The sequence below is a fragment of the Chroicocephalus ridibundus genome, chromosome 1 (genome assembly GCF_963924245.1).
Source record: "Chroicocephalus ridibundus chromosome 1, bChrRid1.1, whole genome shotgun sequence".
NCBI classification, from domain to species: Eukaryota; Metazoa; Chordata; class Aves; order Charadriiformes; family Laridae; genus Chroicocephalus; species Chroicocephalus ridibundus.
Window position 1 is genome coordinate 17,658,685 of NC_086284.1, and position 19,970 is coordinate 17,678,654.

Sequence of the window (19,970 nt, forward strand, 5' to 3'; positions counted from 1 at the left end):
TTGGAAGGGATTGCATTCCTAATAAGCCTAAAGTGAGAGACAGGGCTAAAGAGGGTGTATATACTTATCTCTCGACCTCTAATTCCAATAACTACAGGGTCTGACAACAAAATCCCCACACACTCAGAGAACTCCCAGGGAGTGTGAGCTACCCCCTCTCTTACAATCCCAGTGACATTTTTCCTCAAGCTACCGTGCTTCTACCATAGGCCCACACTTCTCTCTCTAGCAGAGAGAAACCCTCTGCTTTTAGCAACTTCTTACTCCAATTGTAAAAGGACTAGTCAAGCATAGAAAAAAAAGAGGGAATTTTTCTCTCCCTTAACATTGTAACAGTATATGCACCCTATCAGAAGCTTAATGTCCTCCTATAACTGCATGTAACTTTGGACAGAAGTTCTAAACCGTGGTGGTTCTGAAATAACGACGGTTTCTGCTCAGTGTATTAATCTTTGGTCAAAGTGCAAGACAGCAAAGAGGAAATCCGTAGAGTTTTTAACTGATTTCATTCCACATGTTACCACAGAGCTGATCTCCTGAAACTGAAGCAAAGATGAGAAATAGCGTGCCTATTTGCTATAGAATAGATGGCAGGTTCCAGAAACGCTGCTGTGCTGACAACATTCACATTTTTATTGATATCATTCTATTTTTACTGATAGAAATTCAAACAACTCACACTATTGAATTTAAAATGTACTTACACAACTCAAGCTGGTTTTGTTCATTACCACATGATCGTTCACAAAGTGAATGCCAATAAGAATGAAAAACATAAGATCAGGCCCATGTATCCAAAAATTAAAACTCAAAGGTTATATGAAATGTTTTACATTTTCTTTGAAAAAGTGTTTATTTGTAGTGAATCGTGAAATAGACAATGGTAAAAATCTGATTATGAAACACATTGACTGTGAAAATTAAATATAAAACAGACCATAGTTCTTGCATGTCAGTGTCTACCTTACTTATATAAAAATCAGGCCCTGAGAGTATACAGAACCTTACATGTATGTTGAAATAAGTCAGCATTATTTTGCCTGATAAGGAATATAGAAAGAAGAGCTGGTTCTGGAAAATTAACCTAGGTTATTTTTCCTAAATATAATGATGAAAATGGCAGGTGTATGTTTTTTTAAAAGAAAATTTGCTAAAATTTCTTGGCAATTGAGATATGCAGAGAGCGCAGAATAACACATTCAAAAGTCAGCATTTCACTCCTTTTTGTAATTTTTCTGCTGTCTCTGAGATTGCATAAGAGGCAGTTGAATAAAAGCTGACAAACACTAAGCTTCTTCCATTTTCTGAAAACCCTGTTCTTCTTAGGACCTTCTAACTCAAGTGGGAACACTACAAATGCTGACATTTCATAATAAAAATTAGTAACTGTATTACGGAAATATCTAACAAAGTGTTAAGATTGAACTGTTCAAGTGAAAATGAAAGGTGTTTATGATGCAGTTATTATCCCACATAATTGCAAGAAGAGACATATTTCTATTTTCATAGGTTAATGGAAATATGGATTATAGGTTCTCCGAATTTTCATTGAAACTGATTTAATTTTGACTGGTTTATTGTTCATTGTCCATGTATCCCAGTGAATCCCAGTTGCAAGAAATCTACCTGTGTAGCGATGAACACCATTAAGATTTGCAAGGCCACACTGGTTGAACCACCATCCAGTGCTATCACTGAAGTTACTGCAGCTCTTTACAGACTGTTCTTTAATAGTGCACATTGGCCTGCATCCATCATTATCAACATCAAACGTGCTGAAAGGCATTGAATTCTGGTTATCTTCTTTTCTATATCCTCTAAATGCATCACCTAAGTACAAACAGAAGGATAAGTTATTTATGGAGAAACATAACGTTTCTTACTTGTTGCATACCTCGCAAACTTTTCTTTTGAATTTATTAGAAAAATTGATTTCTTCAGAAGTGGTTCATGAGCATCAAATAATGAGCTGTCAATGTGTTAAATGCATAGGAAAGAAAAAGTATAAAATACTGAGTAATATGGAAGAAGTTGAAATTTGATGGAATATCTTTATATTGTTGCTTTTAGTGATGCACACCAGCGATGAAGGTAAAGGCTTCTGTCCTCAAAGACAGTGGAAGAAAAGATAAAAGAAAAGAGTTGCTAACTTCAGATTTTCCAATGATGCGCCCAAAGCTCCAGAGTCATGAGATAAAACTGAATTATAAAAACACAGAGGTCAGTGATACTGGTTCTGTTGTCTTACTAGAGAAATAATGTTTCTTACAAATACAGGTAGAGTAAAGCATCAGCACATTTAGAGAATAACTATTACATTGGTAATAAGGAACATTCTTGCATATTAATAAATATGATGCAAAAAAAAATTTGAAATAGCAGTAAGACATGGTGTAACAACACAAATCTTTACACATTTAGTATAGTTATGATATTAAGGGAGGTCTGGAATTGTAAATTCATCTGTCTCTATATATCAGCCAGTAACTGTTGTACACTGTAGGCCCGATTTGTTCCAGTCAGTTTCTTTCTCTATCCTTTGTACACCACTGTCTGGGCACTTCTGAACTAACCAAAGCAACAACATCAGGAAGACTTCCATTAACATCAGCAAATTTGGGATGAGATAATGAACATCTAAAGAATTGGACCATTAGATAGATACACACAAACACACACAAAATCCCATGCATATTACATATATATTCTGTGGATTTGAATCCATTAAAGTTCCTTTATTTTCTTTATTAATTTACCCTCTATTAAAGGAGTATTTGTTCAATTATTATCCCATTGAATACCTTGAAGCAATAGAATAAAATTATTTCTTATGTAAAGATGGATTTTGGCATAACCAATCACTACATCATTAACCATTTATCTGTGTTCATTATGCACCAAATAGAGAAAAACAGATTAGAAATAAACGTTTTTAATGTTATCTTAATTAAGTATTGCTGTTTTGAATGCATTTTTTTCAAATTAAGAAAGGGAGCAGCTATCTTTAAATACTCTCAAGGGTGAGATTCTTACCAGCATTTCCTGAATAACGCCCCAAATGGATCTTAAAAGAACATGTTTCATCCTCTATCCAAAATCCATCATACGATGCATAGGCATGCTTGTCATTTTCTGATTCCAAATCCACATAAAGACTGAAACTAGTGGCTTTTTGATTTACTATGTGAAAAATCTTCCTCAGTCCAAGCCAAAATTCCCCTAAAACAGAAATATATAGTCAATAAACTTCTAGAAACAGAAAGTGTAAAAGAAAAAAATTGATTCCTCTAATTTTTGTACTTTCCTTCCTGAACCAAGTGTAATAAAAGTTGTCTGATGTCTTTGAAAAACTAATGAAGGTGCAGAGTGATCTTCCTACTTCAATGGGAAATATGTGAGCATCATCTTTTTTCTCTGTTACATTTTTAGAAAATTGTCCACGTGATAACTTCCAAGTGTTCATCTTCAATATGCCTTTAGAAGACCACAAAAACTGGATGTGCTAAAGATCCACTTGATTAAACAGAATTCAGTAGCATTCCTAAGGGCAATACTGAGAAATGATAAATGTTAGCATTCGAGGAAATGCAACAAAACTCAAACCTATTCCTTGAGATTTGCTGCCTCTGTAAATCACACTTTTTTCCATGAAAGGTTGCCCCATATGAGCTGCGCTTTTTTCTACAGTGGAGAAGTTGTGTGCTTCCATTGCAATCCCAGTTAAACTGCTGAAAAAACAACTGGTTTTAGTTTAGGTGGCAGTAAAGAAGTAATATCACAGCTGTGTTGGTATTAGCTACTGAATTATTTCCATTCTGTTTGTAACTGCGCATGCCCTATGGTGAAATATTACTGATTTTTCTCTGCTTTAAGGAAATATTTCCCAAATGTGATTAAAACCAACTAAAGCTTTTTTTTAAAAATCTGACAAAAAGAGGAAATAAAATTTGTACATTATTTCAGGAAGACAATTTCACAACATTTTAAACACCTCTTGTGAGACTGAGGACAGGCAATGGCTGAAGACTCTAGGAGGGCGATAGTCATTATTGAGAAGATCACACAATAGATTTGATGAAAAAAACCACTTAAGTATAAATAAGACTTTTTAGAAACAAGAGCTCTACTCTCTCTACTATTAAAAATCTCACACAATTTAGTGGAATGTAGCTCACATAAAGACAGCAGAAACGTTGGGTCCAAAGCACTTTAGAGTATTTAAAATTAATACCAGAAAGGTCACCAAATCCATCCAGATATTCAAACCATGTTCTCTGAAATGGAATGATTCCATCAGTCCTTTTCTGAACCACAGTCCATCCACCTCCTTGAAAATCCATGTCACACAAAACCTAAAATAGACATAGTTATGATTAAGCATTCTTGAAGCAGCTCTTAGGAAGAAAACATTTTAATTAAATAAAGGTGGACTATCAAGGGTTTTGCTAAGTAACATACCTTTCAAATATCTTAAGAAAAAGCTCAAAGAAAATAAAATAATGAAGCTGAAGTATTTTCTTGGATGTTCTTGCTGTACTGCTTGGTTTGGATATTTCCTCAACCAGTAGAAACTGTTGTGTGCAAATGTCTGCTCATATCAGATATAATAAATAAGCTTTGATAAATATTACTGTGTATTAATAATAGCATGAAGTGGAAGCAACATGCAATGTCATGTATTAATCATGTAAAATATTACAGATATAGGCACTAACACTGCATATACCTTTGTTTCAGCAAAGCAAAACAGACACAACTTTTTATGTGTTCTCCCTCACTATCATACCTTATTCCCCAGAAATACTGTGTTTGTGACACCTGGGAAATGTAGAGCCCTTAATAAAGTTGAGGAAATGGAAAAAGTGATAGCAATAACCCAGTATATAATAATTTATGTTGGAGCAGAAAAAAAACTCTGTATAAGAAGGGGCCCCAATCCAGGGAGGTCCCAATGTGAACATTTAACAGCCTGCAACCGAGCAGTCCCACTGAATACATAAGATCAACTCAGATTTATGAGTCTTTATGAGTCTTCGCTAAAATTTGTGCCCAACAACATGTCAAATGGCAGTGGTCCAGCAGCCCTCTGCTCTGCTATGGAATATCACATTATGTGGCACATTTTCTCCTCAGCCCATTTAACGTTAGACACGTAATTGAGTTCCCTAAATTAGGCATCTTATTGACCTTGTCTGCCCTGTAATCCCCCTCATACAGAGAAATGTGCATTCATAGCGTGGCTCTGGGAAACCAAGATCAAAATCACCCTCTGCAGATGTCAGTCACCTCCACTGTCTACAGAAAGGGCCCCAAGACCCTTGGCTGCTCTCCAGGGATTTCAGCTGAGATGGAATGTATCCAGGTCACTCGGGGTATTTTTCAAGTACGTCCCCAGTGCCAGATCTTGACCAGTTCTAACAGGGATTAGAAAGTCTGGGCATCCTAATGTAGAAAAGTGCATATTGCACATTTAGGCACTGCACCACTTAAACTGTTCAAAGTAGTTCTAGGGGAGACCATGCTTAATTAGTTTTTAAAAACAAAGGCTTGTTTGTAGGTATCTCCCGATGTGACAAATATCAGAAGAATTAACCTGGAAAATCATTACAGCTATGGAGCCATTAAGCTACTTGTGATAACAAAAGTTCAGAATATACTGTTGGCCATCAGTAAACCATAACAGTAGGCGGATGCACAAGTGATGGAGTAAAATATTAATTTTTTGTTCATGTTACAGGAAATGTGCACAATGGAACATGTTTCAGAAAAGAGAGAGATTTGCAATCTTAGGCAGTTGCTAGAAGTAGAGTCTAGGTGGAAGTCAGTTTAACCCTCACAAAAACTGTGGCAGTCTGAGCTTTATATGTTGCACCCCTATTGCCTGTACCAGCCAGAAATTTTTCCTGAATCCAAAGACTTGTTCCTTGGCAGGAACACACCAACATCATATTCAGAACCTCTGTGACTTAACAACAGCTTCTCTATGAACAACAAGAAAGCAACAGGACAGAGCTGCAATGTGATCTAATACAACCTGGGAATCTTGGATCTTCAGGTAAATCAATGCCATTGGATGCTCTGAGCAATCCTTGCAACACAAATAACGAATTAATCATAGTAAGGGTCATGTGCACGGAAGAAAATTATGGGCTTTATTCCTTGGAGAATCACATGCTTATTTCAGTCACCCAAGGAGGGTGGAACTGAAATAAAGAGACATACCGATGATTCCAAAATGAATATTTAGATGCAAATACCTAAAACTCATTAAAAATAATCCCATTGCCTCATCTGCTGTCTTGAGAAGACGACTGCATGCTTGGCTACTCCTCTCTCTATAAGTCAGAAATACAAAGAGGAGACCACTTGGTCACAATATCAATCTTCAGTCCAGTATAAATCACTGGCAGTGTTGATAATTCTCAGAAGGAAGAGATTTGGTTCTACATGAAAGGTCATCAGCCAGTTAGATGTGGCACCAAAACATACACCAGCTAAGTAAAAATATGAGATACACAAAAACCAGTCACCGCTCCATAGTTTCTTGATCCCTTATATGCTGGAAATGATGCAATTTTCTTTCTTAAAGCCTTATAACAGCTAATCCACTTTACAGCTTGTTCTATGTCACACATTGTGAAAGGTATGAGGGGCATGACTGTTACAGGTACAATTTAAATTAAATGAGCAGGAGGATGCTTTTATTGAATATTTCTTCCCTTTCCATCTTTAGTGTGTATAAGAGGTATATTCCAAACACCTTAGTTTGTCTGGCCCACCTTAGAAATATCATTGATCTAAATTTACTCATTGAAAAATGTCTCAGAAAGTGATCATGATTCAATTTTCCAGAAACAAAATTGGTTTTAATTGCCTCATGTTTGAATGCTCAGATGAAAGCCCATTTGGGACCAGTTTTCTGAGATGACAAGAGCCTGCCACAGCCACTAAACCTGCATATTCTTAGAGCTCCTGGAATTCAGGTTTCAATTAGCCTGATTTAAGCATCAAAATACATACTCACTTTTGAAAACGTGAGGATTCAAACATGAAAACACGAGAACAGGATCAAGTTGTCGAAGTAGTTTTCTTCATTTATCTGGCATCTTTATGCAAATGATTCTAAAGACATTTTGGGTTAGTTTCAGTTACGTTTAAAGGGCAGCTTATTGCTGAAAAGGTCCTCATTGAAATAAATTGTTTCATGCTGGCTTTGTTTTCTCTTTTTTAGTTTCGTACTATGGTTTTCTGCCTCTTTGCATTTTTCTTATTTTGCTAGTCTGCAGAACTTCCAGAACTCTTGGCTATTAGCCCCTTAAAATGCATTACAGTTTCTTGTTTATGTTTTAATGTCTTGATATTTTTGTTCATCTATCATTTCTCTTGTACCCTTTTTATGCTTCAACACATGGAAGAATTTGCATTAAACAGTTTTCCTTAAAACAACATTCTTTATGGAACAGACATATTTTAGATATTTTTCTCTGAGAACTTTTTGGCACTATCTTTTCAGTTCTGTGTAACATCTACGAGACAAGAAATGAGACACTCACTTCATAAGTGCAGACGTTTCTTCTCATTATTTATTGTTACCTTGTGCTTTTAATCAAATTATTAGGATTTTTCCTTTTGTTTCTTGTTCTCCTTAAGGAACCTTTCCACTCATATAACTGATTCTCAGATTCTGGCAGTAACTTCCAATGTGGAAAAGTGTCAAAAAAATACTTTTGAAGTGAAAGGAACTTTATCATTTCAGATGTATTTGCCAAAAACTGTAAGTGAACTGAGAAATCACTTTTCTCTCATAGATTAGTCATACCATCTCTCAGGAAAAGTAATTTGGGTGAGGTATGAATCCCCCACAATCCAGAAGAAATTCTGAAACAGATGCATTTTGTGCTACGGTTCATCCTGGGGTGAGGCACACAGCATTTTCTTCATACTATAAATACGGTTGTTCTTTGAACACTTCTACCTGTCTTTGCCTTTCTTTTACCTGGAAGAACTTGTGAATGAGTTACAGATCTTTTCCCTCAGCTCACGGCATTGTATAGAGAGAATGACTGATTTTTCTACTAGCGGTCTGCAGAACCAAGTTCATTTTTTCTTTTCAATTGCCAGCATACTTCTGAAGCCTTTTCATAACCAGTTTGAGCTCTTTTTTTGTAGCATTTTGTAGGGTTCCAATTGGCTAGAGATAAAGGGATTCATCCTTCCTTTGTATATATAAAGGAAGACTAAAGTTAGATATTAAATTTTGCTATTTATTAGCTGGCTTAAACTCCACATTTTTTCCTCCAAAAACTAATGACCCCAGCACGTACTGCAAAATTAAAGGTTTGAAAGTGCCATATCTGTCTTTCCACTATGCATAAGGACTTCCTTAAGTAGAACAGCCTGAAATGGAAATAAACAGACAAAACAAAGTATTCCTTGTGGTTGTATGGATCTGAATGTCCTGAGCCTGAGGAGATTAACCCAAAACTCTCTTCTCCTAGATGAGCAGCATAACTCTGAGCAATTACGGAAAATGCAGGTGGTGATAGGAAGCATGACAGCTGCGGTTCGTGCTGAATTTCATCCTTTTTCTTTTGTCTTAATAATGTATATCCTGCAAACTGGATACAAAAACTAAAAGTTTAGATGCCTCTGTATAACTCTCTGTATAACTCAAGACTCAGTTATAATGATGCTCAGCAAGAGCTAAGCACCTACTCCTCTGCACATCTGCACCTATATTTAAATGCCTATACAATATGGTCCAAGCTATAGGCATCAGTGGAGTAACCTCTCAAGAGAGGACAACGCTATACAGTTATCCAGCAGGATAACTTAAAAAGCCAAAGGTCACATTTTAGGAGCCAAATGGATCAGTCACTTGGCTCCTCAGTTATCCATCTCTAAAATAGAAAAGAACAGCACTTCTCAATGTCCAAAAGAGGTGCTGGAAAATACCTTGGGTTTTCCTTTTTGGTACATTTTTCACTGTATATGAAAACTGATGATAGGATCTTATGACAGAGATGACATTTCTTTGTAGAAAATGAGAAATTAATCAAAATTATAGTAATGGCAGACACATTTGCATGATTTAATACATTTCTTACTCATCTGTTGAGTAATTGTCAAGGAAAACACTTTAAATCTATTAAATATATTCTAAGTGCATATTCACAAGCAAATTGTGACTATCCTGAGAGAAAAAATTATTACCTCAAAAGGATAATTTGATCCTTCTGGATGGATAATGTACAGACCAGTTGGAGTTTTTGAAACGGAACCAACGGTATCTTTAATATCAGTGCAATCCAACCCTGGAGAACAATGTATTTGAGGAATTTCATTAGCAAAATACGTTTAAACACATACAGCTTAAGCACAGAAATATTACTTCTCTTGGTAATGTAGGAATGATTTCAAATAGCATTTTCCTATCATGCAAACATTAAAATAATGTTTTGTCAAGAATTTACATTATAAATGAAAATTCTCTGAACTCCATTAAGCTGAGAAAGAAGTATATATTATTTTGTATAGAGAGAGTTCTTTCTAATCTTAACAGATATGATACAGAAATTAAAAATTATGTATCTGTGTCATTTTACAGATTTTATTTGGGTAACACTTGTACTGAGAAAAAGACATATTGTCTGGGGAGGGATGTCTTTTTCCTGCAGATATTTGTATTTATACTTGTAAAAGCCTTTACATCATAATGTATACTTAAAAAACCCTTTGCTTCTAAGTGTTAACCCAGGTCTGTGTTGAACATACTCCAACAAGCAGTTTCTACGACCAGGAGTTCTGCTTAGAGGTAGTTTTCTTTAGCTGGGATGAATGCTACAAAAAAAGATTAACTGTCCAGTGTACAAGTGACTTTTGAAGAAGCATATTGCAAATGCAGAGCACACTTTATTTCACTGCAAAATAAAGTGCCATTTAGCAACATCAGATCACTTACGAACCGATGATCAGACTTGGCATTTTGCATAAAAATCAACAAGATGCTAAACAGGATGCCCAGAATTATCAGTTGCAAATGATTTAAAGTAGTCTCTATGATGATATTCTTAAAACAGTTCACAAATTTTCCAGAGTTTATATGTTACTAACACAGAATAAGTACTGTAAATGTTATAATTGCTTACCTTTGCTTTAATTAGTTCTTTGTCAAGATACAAAGACAAAAAGGGAAGAGGTCGAGGCTAAATGCAAAAAATACTTACCATGAGATTGAACTGCTTTGTAAGGAAGAGTATCCAAATGCTTTCTCAAAACTTCTGCGTTCAAAAGAAGAAGTCTGTTCATGAGTTCATTTACCTGCAAATTCAAATAAAAGATCTTTAATTACATTGCAACGAGGAATTTTACATTTCTAAAGATGTTCTTTTTACTTCTAGTAAGTATAATCTGAAGTTCATTTTTGTGATATGTTAGTGATTCGTACCTTCATTAGTTGAATTGGTCTGGTTTTTTACTTTTTTCATCCAAAATCATTTTTAGGCACAATTCCGGTTAATTCAAAAAAAGTCCTTCAGCTTGATTAAGGCTTTTTATCTGTACTGAGTGATGCACAGTGTTTGTAAACTACTATCAGAGTTAACGATAATATAATACGCCATCTGCACAAATACGACAGGACTGGAGATAGCAACTAATGTGGATGAGCAGTCCTCCACTTACCCTGTTGCCATGTATGCCACTAAGTTGTGGACCAGGGGATGCTTATCGCTCCCCATAGAAATGGAACTCACACACCTAACCGAGGTACATGGAATGGTGATAGAAACTGTAATTCTACTGTTTCAATTACAATATAAATGCTTATTTTTCCGCAATTAGACAGTACCTGTAGTGATAAATATTAAACAAAAATCTTTACGATAAAGAAAGAAGTACCTGATTAGAAAGGTAATCCAAAGAAGACTGTTGATCATCCATCATGTTTCTTACTAGCTTTTTTGTACTTCTTGCATATTCAACAAGAGAGTTCTGCAAATTTCCTTTAAAAGAAATATGTTCATCCATTTTGTTATCATAAATCTAGAAATATTCTTGACTTAATAACAACACACTTATTTATGATATCTAAGTGAATATTGAAGGCGTTTAGCCTTAGGGTACCTAAAAGTGCAGTACAGAGACCACAGATTAAAGCCAAAGATGCTAAAAACTTCAGCCTTGCTGGTTGCACTGAAGATGTCTTAAGAAGTGATGGCTCTTCTTAAGATTTGAAGAATAATTTCATCTTGTCCTTGGGCAACTTGGATGACCAGTTAATGGATTTCACAAAAATAAAAATGCAAATGATAAAAGACAGATATTTAAAGTTTCCTGTCATCCTACATTTACTCATTCATTCTGCTAGTCCTGGTTTTTGCCCTGATGCTAAAAAAAAAAAAGTAAACCTGTCAGGTAATTAATAATACATATTAAAAAATCATATGGGAAAGACAAGAATTTTGACCATTTTTTTCTGAGGCTGTGTAGTTCGTCAAGGCAGTGAATAGAGAATGTCCTGCATAAGTATCTATAAAAGGCAAGCTAAAGTATAGATTTCCTCCCACTTTAACTAACAACTAACTAACTCCCACTCAACTCCCCCACACCTAACTATAATGTTTAAATCATGGGCAGACACCCTACTCTTCCTGTCCAATGGAGAGAGCTACCAACATTCAGAGGGTAACAAAGATGTAGGTGGGTTAAGCTGCTGCCTGGATTTGCTTGTCTTCACCAGTGAGTATAAAGAGAGATTAGCATGACTATACTTGAACTTTGTCACACCAGCTGCACCCCAAAACCACGGCACCACAAGTTTTCTGAGCAGTACTCAGCCTGGGCAGCAGGGTCAAAGGCTGTCACAGGTGCTCAAGAAGATTAAAAAATAAATTAGCACAGCATAGCGTAGCATAGCAGAGGATTGCAGAGCGTGGCATTGCATAGCTTGTCGCTGAGAGTATTCTTTATGAATACATACTGCACATGTAATGTTTTTCCCCTCGTAAAATTTTAGCTTGAACATCACATGGTACAAGGCATTGTTCTTTTTGTTTTGAAATATCTGCAGATTTATTTTTCTCTTCTGCCTTGAGTGGTTCCTCCACAGCTCCAACATTCCTTGTGCCCTGTTGTACCAAACAATGGAGGGGGAAATAAATTTATCATAAAACAGATATAAAATAGCTCATTCTGCCAAAATGAAGCAGATTACCCCATGGGTCTTTCTTCAAAACCTGTTCTTTTAAAGCTTTATCAAGTGATAATTGACAGAGCTGAGACCAAGACTTGTTAGGTGTCTTCTGCTTATCCATACCTCACAAGAGAAAAAATGTCAGAAGAATAATCTCTATAAATTTTAAAAATACCACCAACATTTCTGGTAAAGTATTCTACCTGTGAGCGCTGCGAACTGGAGGCAAGAACTTGCAAATCTTGCATTTAAGAAGCTCACATTTTAGCAATCGCCACACCCAACAAGACATCTCAAATCCTAACAAAGTTATTTTCCCTAGAAAGGAGCAGGCTTCTGGATTTACCACATATTAACAAAACACTTTCACTCTTGCAAGTCCCTAAATTAATTGCTTAGACTCTGATCATAGAAATACTTACACAAGTTACTAATCTATGCACACAAGCAGTCCCAAGCAGATTTGCAGACAAACCCAACATGAAAAAAATACTTTAAATGCTCTTATAGAGGAAAGAATAAAGGGATACAATTCATAGGCATACAATTATCTGAAATAGTAACAAAAAAAGCATTGGTAAAAGTAGTTACACCTATTAATGTTCTCTTAAAATAGCATCTTCATATTTAATATTTTTTCTTCCGTGGTGCCATTTGACATAAAATAAGGGAATGCCTCTGACTCATCACTTAAAGAAATGCTAAAAGTCATTCCTGAAATATGTGTTATTTTAAAAAGACAAAGAAACATATTTGCATTTGAATCGTTTTTTAATTCCATAATCTCAGCAAAGCATTGTAGTATGTTCATATACTGTATTTTCAAATGTAAATCGGACCCCTAGAAAATTAAAGATTTTAATGAAAAAGAAAACTTATTTAGACTTGAATATATCTTCAATATAATTGTTTTCTTTTCCTGCTTCAGGTTTCTCTTTCTGGTATTGGCACTACATTGGCAAAGCACTGAACAGGTTTTTTCCTAATTTTTGCTTTTAAAAAGTGAAAGTAAAAATTGCATAAAACTGTTAACAAGGAGATTTTACCAAAAAAAAAGGTTTATGAGTTATTAATGTAATTGCATTTTGTGTCTGGAGACAAATGCTAGAGAACTAAAAGAATATGTTTCTTTAATTTTGAAATAAGCACAAAATAAAGGAAGAAAAAGTCTGTAAGTTATAAGTAGATTATTTGAAACTTAAAAATAGATCACTTGAAACTACGGTTTGTTCCAGGGCTTTATCACAGCCACTCACCATATGTTCAATTAAATACTGTCAAGCAAATATTTTTAATCAATATTTATTTTTAACAAAAGCCAACATGAAACAGGCGATTAAATCTGACCTCAGCAATTCAAGCAAAAACTGTGACTCTGCCAAAAACAATGGTTATTCTGCATTTACAGTCATGCAGATGAGATTAAAAATACGGCCTAACAACTGAGCTGTGATGAAGGACATTAAGACAAAAATGTTCTAATATACTGAATTCCTACAATATCAATGTAGTTTCTTTTCTCTATCTGAAAATACCTGATTCTTCTGAATTTTCATATCTGAGTAAAGCAATCTGCATTTTAAAAACATCTGTCACTTTTCTGAAAAAACATTCAGTTACATTCATTATCTTATCTAAGCAAAGTAATTGAAAATCTTACCGTAGATGAACAAGGCTTGACATTACTTATGACACTCTCTCCTAAACTGAACAAAAAAACATCAAGACAAATCAGTGAAGTTACCGTAAAGCAGTTCATCTTTTACTTGAAGAAATGCAAACGTTTTGACGGGTTTCAAATTTCTGTGGAAAGGCTTGTACGTTATGAAGCCCTGAGTAACTATTTGGGAATGTCTACAGCATGAAGAGCAGCCAACACATCCCTCCTTTAATGCCTGGATTTAATAAACCACATTTCAATTGCACGGTAGATTTTATGTGCTACTGCTTGTATCCTGAGAGCAATTACTGATTATCACCTTTACGTGACACATCATTGTAATAAAACTGTTTTTCTTATGCACTATTTTTGAGTATTGGTATAAATATGGTATTGAGTAGTCTGAGCTACTTGAAATGTTTTTATCTTTTTACAAAGGTTTTTGTCACTAAAATTAAGGCATTTACATTGGTGTCATGGTAGTGCACTAGAACTGGCTGTGGAGGCGATTTTAGAATATGTCCTAAAAGCAAATTCTGTATAGAAAACTGAAAAACATTACTTTAAAATAATACTTTGGGTTACATTGAAAATTGTTTACCAGGAGGACAATAGCAGTCTAGCAGTCTCTTGGTCTCACTGGTTGCCCATCCTTAGGAACAAAAGTATTCAGAGTGGGACAATCATTCAAATACAATGATTTTACACCTGAAAAATGTCAAAATACAAGAGAATATCCTGAAAAAGATTAAATGTAGTCCACAGAAACTTAAATAAAGCTATTTAAACTTACAGTTTCCACATACTCAAATCCACTATTTTTGTATTTTAAAAACTGGATCTAAGATTTTAACCAAAAAGCAAAATATTTGGAAAGTTTATTTGGAAAGTTCATAAAAGTCCAAAGATTTTCAGCTCCTCATGCATATTAGAGAATTTAGTTTGTGATCTGGCTAAATGAATGAAACCTCAGCTTCTAGTCTACTGCTGGGAGACTGTCTAGAGAATCATCAGAATACACTGTTCAACATCCCCTCACACTGGTACAGCCAGACAATGTTCCAAATTGGTCTTGATACGGTGTTCATCTCCATCCCTCTCTGAAGTTGGAATACACTGGAAATAGCTTTTGCTACAAGGAGATTTGAAAGCAGTTGGGAGAAGGTGGTTAATACAGCTTTATATCCAGATTTTAATTTTTTTTTAAACGTTTTTATATCAAGTGTTTTTCTTCAAAATTAGTAGCTAAAGGGCACGAAGAACCTGTACCTGGCCTCTTCCTGAGAGGAGCACATTCAACTGCCTATGAAATTTTTAACAACTTTGGTTCTTCAATATCTCTCAAAATAAAATTTTTAATTTGTTCTAAAGTACTGCACGGCACATTATAGTTTTCCAAGATAAGAGTTACTAGAATTTAACTAGTGCATCAGTTAATGCTGTCTTAAAAAAAATGCCTGTTGTGATCCACAGTGCAGTCTCGGGGAGGTAAGAGAGTTGAAAAGATTTTTGTAGCTATCCATGTATGACATTAAGGGGGAATTAACAGTTTTTATTTCTCTTCCTATCCACAGAAATAGGAAGAGGAGACAAATTTCAAGGTTAAAATGGTCAGAACCTTGGCTGAACTCCTCCCATGCAGTTGCCTACACAGTTAAACTGAAGCTTGGAAGAAAGTTAAAGGGCATTAGCAGATTAATCCCCCCTAGAACAAGAAGGAAAGAAACAGGCGTTTCTGCAGCAGCATAGCTATGCTCCAGCCTTTAAATAAGATTTGTAATGAATTCAGAATCTGTCTCACAAAGATTTAAGAGGTGATCTTTACCCTTCACTGGAATATCAGTCGCTAGCCCACAGTAAAATTTATGAAACTTCTTTCAAACCAGCTGCCAGAGTGTGACTTTCCATTTTGTAACCACTTGAGATCAGGCTGCTTGCTGTCCGAGTAATCATATGGTTCTGAAATACATGGTCCTCAACTAGTCACCTTCTCATCCCAGTCTGGAAGACGTGAGGTTACTCACCACCAGGAATTATCTAATAACCCTAAAGGAAGGCCATGAAGAAGTGGACAAAAATAAAAAAGGGAAAGACAGGAAAACTTATAAAGAGTATCCTTAATTCTAAACTTCAGAAGGTATCTAAGGTGAAGCTGCGAGTTGCACTGGATAAGATCAAAATTTGCAGTAAGTCTAAAAAAGCTCAAATTCTGACAGTGTGAGTTGACCGTGATCTTGAATCTTCCTAGGTGTGATATGGCTCAAATTCTGCAGTTGTTTCCCAGCTCTGCTTCAGTCCTGTTTGGGTGACTCAGTTCTCCATACTTATACTGCATCCTAAACTAAACACTACATTTTAACAGGCAAACTGGGATTTTAAAAGTGTACGTGGGTTGAAAAGTGCATGGTAGTAAAGCAACAACCCGTCTTCAACCTGCAAGACAGTGGTGGTGACTTTGGGGCTGCTATTCTGAACTAGAGGTGAAAGACTCCCATTTTGGGGTCATCTTCTCAGCTGTGGTAACTGGGATATTATAAATATTAAGCACGTTTGGCAACCTGCGCATCAGTGGTCTTGACTGTAAAATGGTAATAGTAACACCTACTTCACAAGCTGCGCTGCAAATATGTAGGGGGTTCTGCAGAGAAAAGTATTTTACAAATGCCAAGTACTATTTTTACCCTTCTAGTCAAAGACATAGAACAGCTGCGCACTGAAAAAGAGAAGAATTGGTTTAAGCTCAAATACAACAGCCAAGAAACGTCTCGCCAGGAAATCACCAAGGCATTTAGCCTTCTGCTGACAAGTCATCAGAGGCATGGCAATATCCCAAGACAACACACCCTGCTTTGCCTGAAAAAAGTTTTTCAGTCTAACAAATTACTTTTTTTTTTTTTTACTTTGTGTAACTTATTTACTTTTTATATACATTTTTGTGTAAAATCGTATAGAATTTTACATATTTTATGTATCTATTTTTTTGCATTGAGATTTTTTTGCATTGGTCAAAAAAAAAAAAAAAAGTTTATCCTGTTAGCTCCAAGTCTTTACCTTCAACAGACTTAACTGATGTCTGGAGAGAGCTCTGCAAACCCACAAACAGGCTCAGGGAGGTTTTTTGTTTGCCATGCAAAACTAATGAGAAACGTGTCTGTTCAGATACCAGGTTTTTGAATAAAAAAAAAAAAAAACAACAAAAAAAAGCATCCTGTTATTTATAAAAGTCACTGAAGGCCCGGTGAGGGCCAAGCACTGTGCCCTGGCTGGGAGTCCAGCAGCGCTGTCCCTGAAGAGGCAGGCGACCACGGAGGGTACCCGGCGGCAGAGCGAGGTGCCCAGGCCCTGGCTTCCACCCTCAGCTGGGGACCGCTGGGGACCTCCGGGGACCCTGGAGGGAGCGCTCCCCCCAAGCCCCACCCGTCCTCTTCCTCGCGCCTGATTTGAAGGCGAGGAAAGGAGGCGACGGCCAAACGGCCACCGCCCTCCCCTCAGCTGTGGCCCGCCGGCCCCTCAGCCGTGGACCTCCCTCCCCTCGGCAGCTCCCCGCCCTCTCCTCAGTCGCGGCCCCGCCCCGTTGCGAAGGAAGCGGCGTCTCCCGTTGCTACGATGGCGGCGCCGCGACCGCGTCGCTCCGAGTAGCGGGCCGGCCGCCGGCACGGACCACGGCGAGCTCCGTTACGGGGGCGGCGGGCCCGGGGTGCTGAATGGAGCCCAGCGGGAAGGGCGGCGGCCCGGCGCGAGGGGCAAACCTCCTCGGCCGCCCCCAGGTCTGCGCGGCTCGGCGACGGCCCCCCGCCGTGTATCCTTCCGCGTATCCGTCCGCCGGGGGCGAGGGGCCGGGCGGTCGGTGAGGGGGGTCTGAGGCGGCCTGTCGGAGGAATGGCCTCCCCGTGGAGAGGCGGGGGCGGCGGGGCGGTGAGGGCCGTCCTGCCGGGCGGGTGTGTGGGGCGGAGCGGGGCCCGTGTGGGGCGGAGGAGGGACAGTGGCGGCGGTGGTGCCGCCCCCGCCCTGCCCCGCCGCCAGGGATCGCCTCAGCGGGGGCGTGGAGTAAAACTGGTACGTTGGGTTTTTTAAACTGACGGAGAAAAGTTGGCTTCTCGGGCAGCTTTGGAGTCATCTTCTTTGTTTTTCCTCTTAGAAAGACATAGTGTTTTCCGTCCTAACTCGGGGGTCCTTACTTTTTTAATTTAAGTAATAATAAATACTGACACAAGTTCAAAGCTGCACCTGTACGGTGCTACTTAAATCATGACTGAAGTGAGGCAGGACCGATCTTGAACTGTGGAGAGCTTTTATCTTGCTCTGTGGAGAGTTTTTATCTGGCAATATTAGCAAATTTCAGTGTAAACAACTAATCCTTTTACTGTTTTACTATTTTCCCTGTGATAAATGTTTCCATGTGTTACAGATTTAGATAATAATAGAAAGATTCAAATAGACATCATAAAGGTCCGTGTTTTCGTTTGCTGATACCATGAAAGATGAGTGCAAAACTTCTATCAAAGCCAATGTAAACAGTAAAATGCAATTACATTTTTTTCTGGATAAACATAAAGTTAGATATGACCGTAATAGACATTTGTGGGACCAACTGTTGTGTACTTAGTCAAAAGATGTATCAGCATTTTGTGTCTCATGGATGAAGTTTGCCCTTTCCTAAAAAGGTCTGTAAAGGCAGTCACACAGGCTTTTAATCTTTTAATGAGCTGTTTCATACAGTGTCTGTTGTCCTTAACACAATGCTAGGGACAGAGCTTTAACATTTCATTTTGAATGGGATTTAGAAGAAGAACGTCAGGCATTGAAAGAAGATCAAAAAATATGTCGGAGTAGGGCACAGAAATATTTTATAGAGACAAACAGAAGAAGAAGGTAAGTAACTAGGGTTCCTTTAGTGGGAGATGGTAAAAAAAAAAAAAAAGGCAAGTCAAAACCTTGAAACAGCTACTATTTCTACTATTTGCACGTTCACATTGTTCAATAGCCTTACTGCTTTGTTCTAGAGGAATCTAGGCTGAAAATCTTCACCAATCCAGTTTCTTGCTATAGGGCAAATAAAATATAAAAAGAACAATATTCTAAGTTACTTGCTACTTTTTGGAAACTCACTGTAGTCACTTCTTATAAAGTAGAGTAGCGCTTTCATTTCATGGATCTGCATTTCTAGTATTATTCTGGTTTTTATTAGCTTTAATGGATGTGTGAAAAATGCATTCAGATGCACGGTACAGCTCCGCAGGCAAGCAGTTTGTCCTTGCCTTCTGAAGTGTATGCTTAACCATCTGCATGGCATATCAGCTGCACGGCCTCCCCAACGTGGTGGGGCTTTGTGCTCCCACTTCCCAATAAAAACAACACAAAGTCTTTCTAGTACAGGATTACATTTCTAATAAAGTTATTCGACACTGACATTTTAAACAGAGGTTTGGATCTTCAGCCTTTCTGCATACATGAAAACGCAAAGTCATGAAATATTCTGTGACAAATGGATTAAGTAAATACATTGAGATGTTTCAGTGAAGTGCTGTAAGTAGTTTAATGGGCATAGGGTTTTTCCTCTATCCTTGAGGTCATATTCACACATACGGGAGACTAGACTGCATATACTGTAGAGGCAGGTGGGTTCCTCCCTGAGACAATTCAGAGCAAGCCCCCAACCTCAGACCAGCTTCTATGGTACTTGTTTACTTACTGAAGTATGTCGATAACTCATAAGAGAAGCAATAGATACTGTTTATACTGCCATTTTAGCTTGACAGTATGTGCTGTCAGCATATGTTTTGAAATACAAACAAAAATGGGAGAAGAAGTGTAATCACCTGGGAGTGATTAGAGACAGTGTGCAACCCACAACCTTTGCAAATAATAAACCAAGTCTGAGCTGAAAGGTTAAATACCTTATTTAGTTTTCTGGAACAGTACCGCTGTAACACTACAGCTCTCAGATGAACACTGTTTATTGTATTACTGATCTTGAAATATTATACTCCAATGTAACAGCAAATACCAGACAGCCTGTGTATTTTTGATAGACTGGTATAGTTAAACTATTAGTGGTTGATACATAAATACATTTCCATATGAATTTCATTGCAGCCTTAAGAAACACAGTATCAA

The 19,970-nt window shown here is 37.3% G+C and overlaps 2 protein-coding genes across 2 annotated transcripts in view; one reads left to right on the top strand and one right to left on the bottom strand.

Moving 5' to 3' along the window:
• Nucleotides 1-954: 954 nt before the first annotated feature.
• Nucleotides 955-13,952, bottom strand: ANGPTL5 (angiopoietin like 5). Its single transcript, XM_063337308.1, has 8 exons — nt 13,854-13,952; nt 11,981-12,128; nt 10,900-11,003; nt 10,227-10,320; nt 9,214-9,314; nt 4,232-4,352; nt 3,034-3,219; nt 955-1,830 (listed from the first exon to the last, which is right to left on the bottom strand). The coding sequence occupies exons 1-8, from the start codon at nt 13,950-13,952 to the stop codon at nt 1,511-1,513; spliced, it is 1,173 nt and encodes a 390-aa protein (XP_063193378.1). The 3' UTR covers nt 955-1,510.
• A 4,382-nt stretch (nt 13,953-18,334) lies between these two features.
• The window catches only part of CEP126 (centrosomal protein 126), a 45,705-nt gene continuing 44,069 nt past the window's right edge, over nt 18,335-19,970 (top strand). The window contains 2 exon segments of the mRNA XM_063338363.1: nt 18,335-18,363; nt 18,600-18,725. Coding sequence (XP_063194433.1) covers nt 18,335-18,363; nt 18,600-18,725 — 155 coding nt within the window.

Excerpts from the sequence above, each read along its gene's own strand:
- ANGPTL5 (XM_063337308.1), bottom strand. The coding sequence starts at position 13,952 with ATGAACTGCTTTACGGTAACTTCACTGATTTGTCTTGATGTTTTTTTG. Across the intron at positions 9,315-10,226 it reads CAAAGCAGTTCAATCTCATG|GGTTGGATTGCACTGATATT; the intron begins GTAAGTATTTTT and ends ATTGTTCTCCAG. Across the intron at positions 3,220-4,231 it reads TGGATTTGGTGACCTTTCTG|GGGAATTTTGGCTTGGACTG; the intron begins GTATTAATTTTA and ends TTTCTGTTTTAG.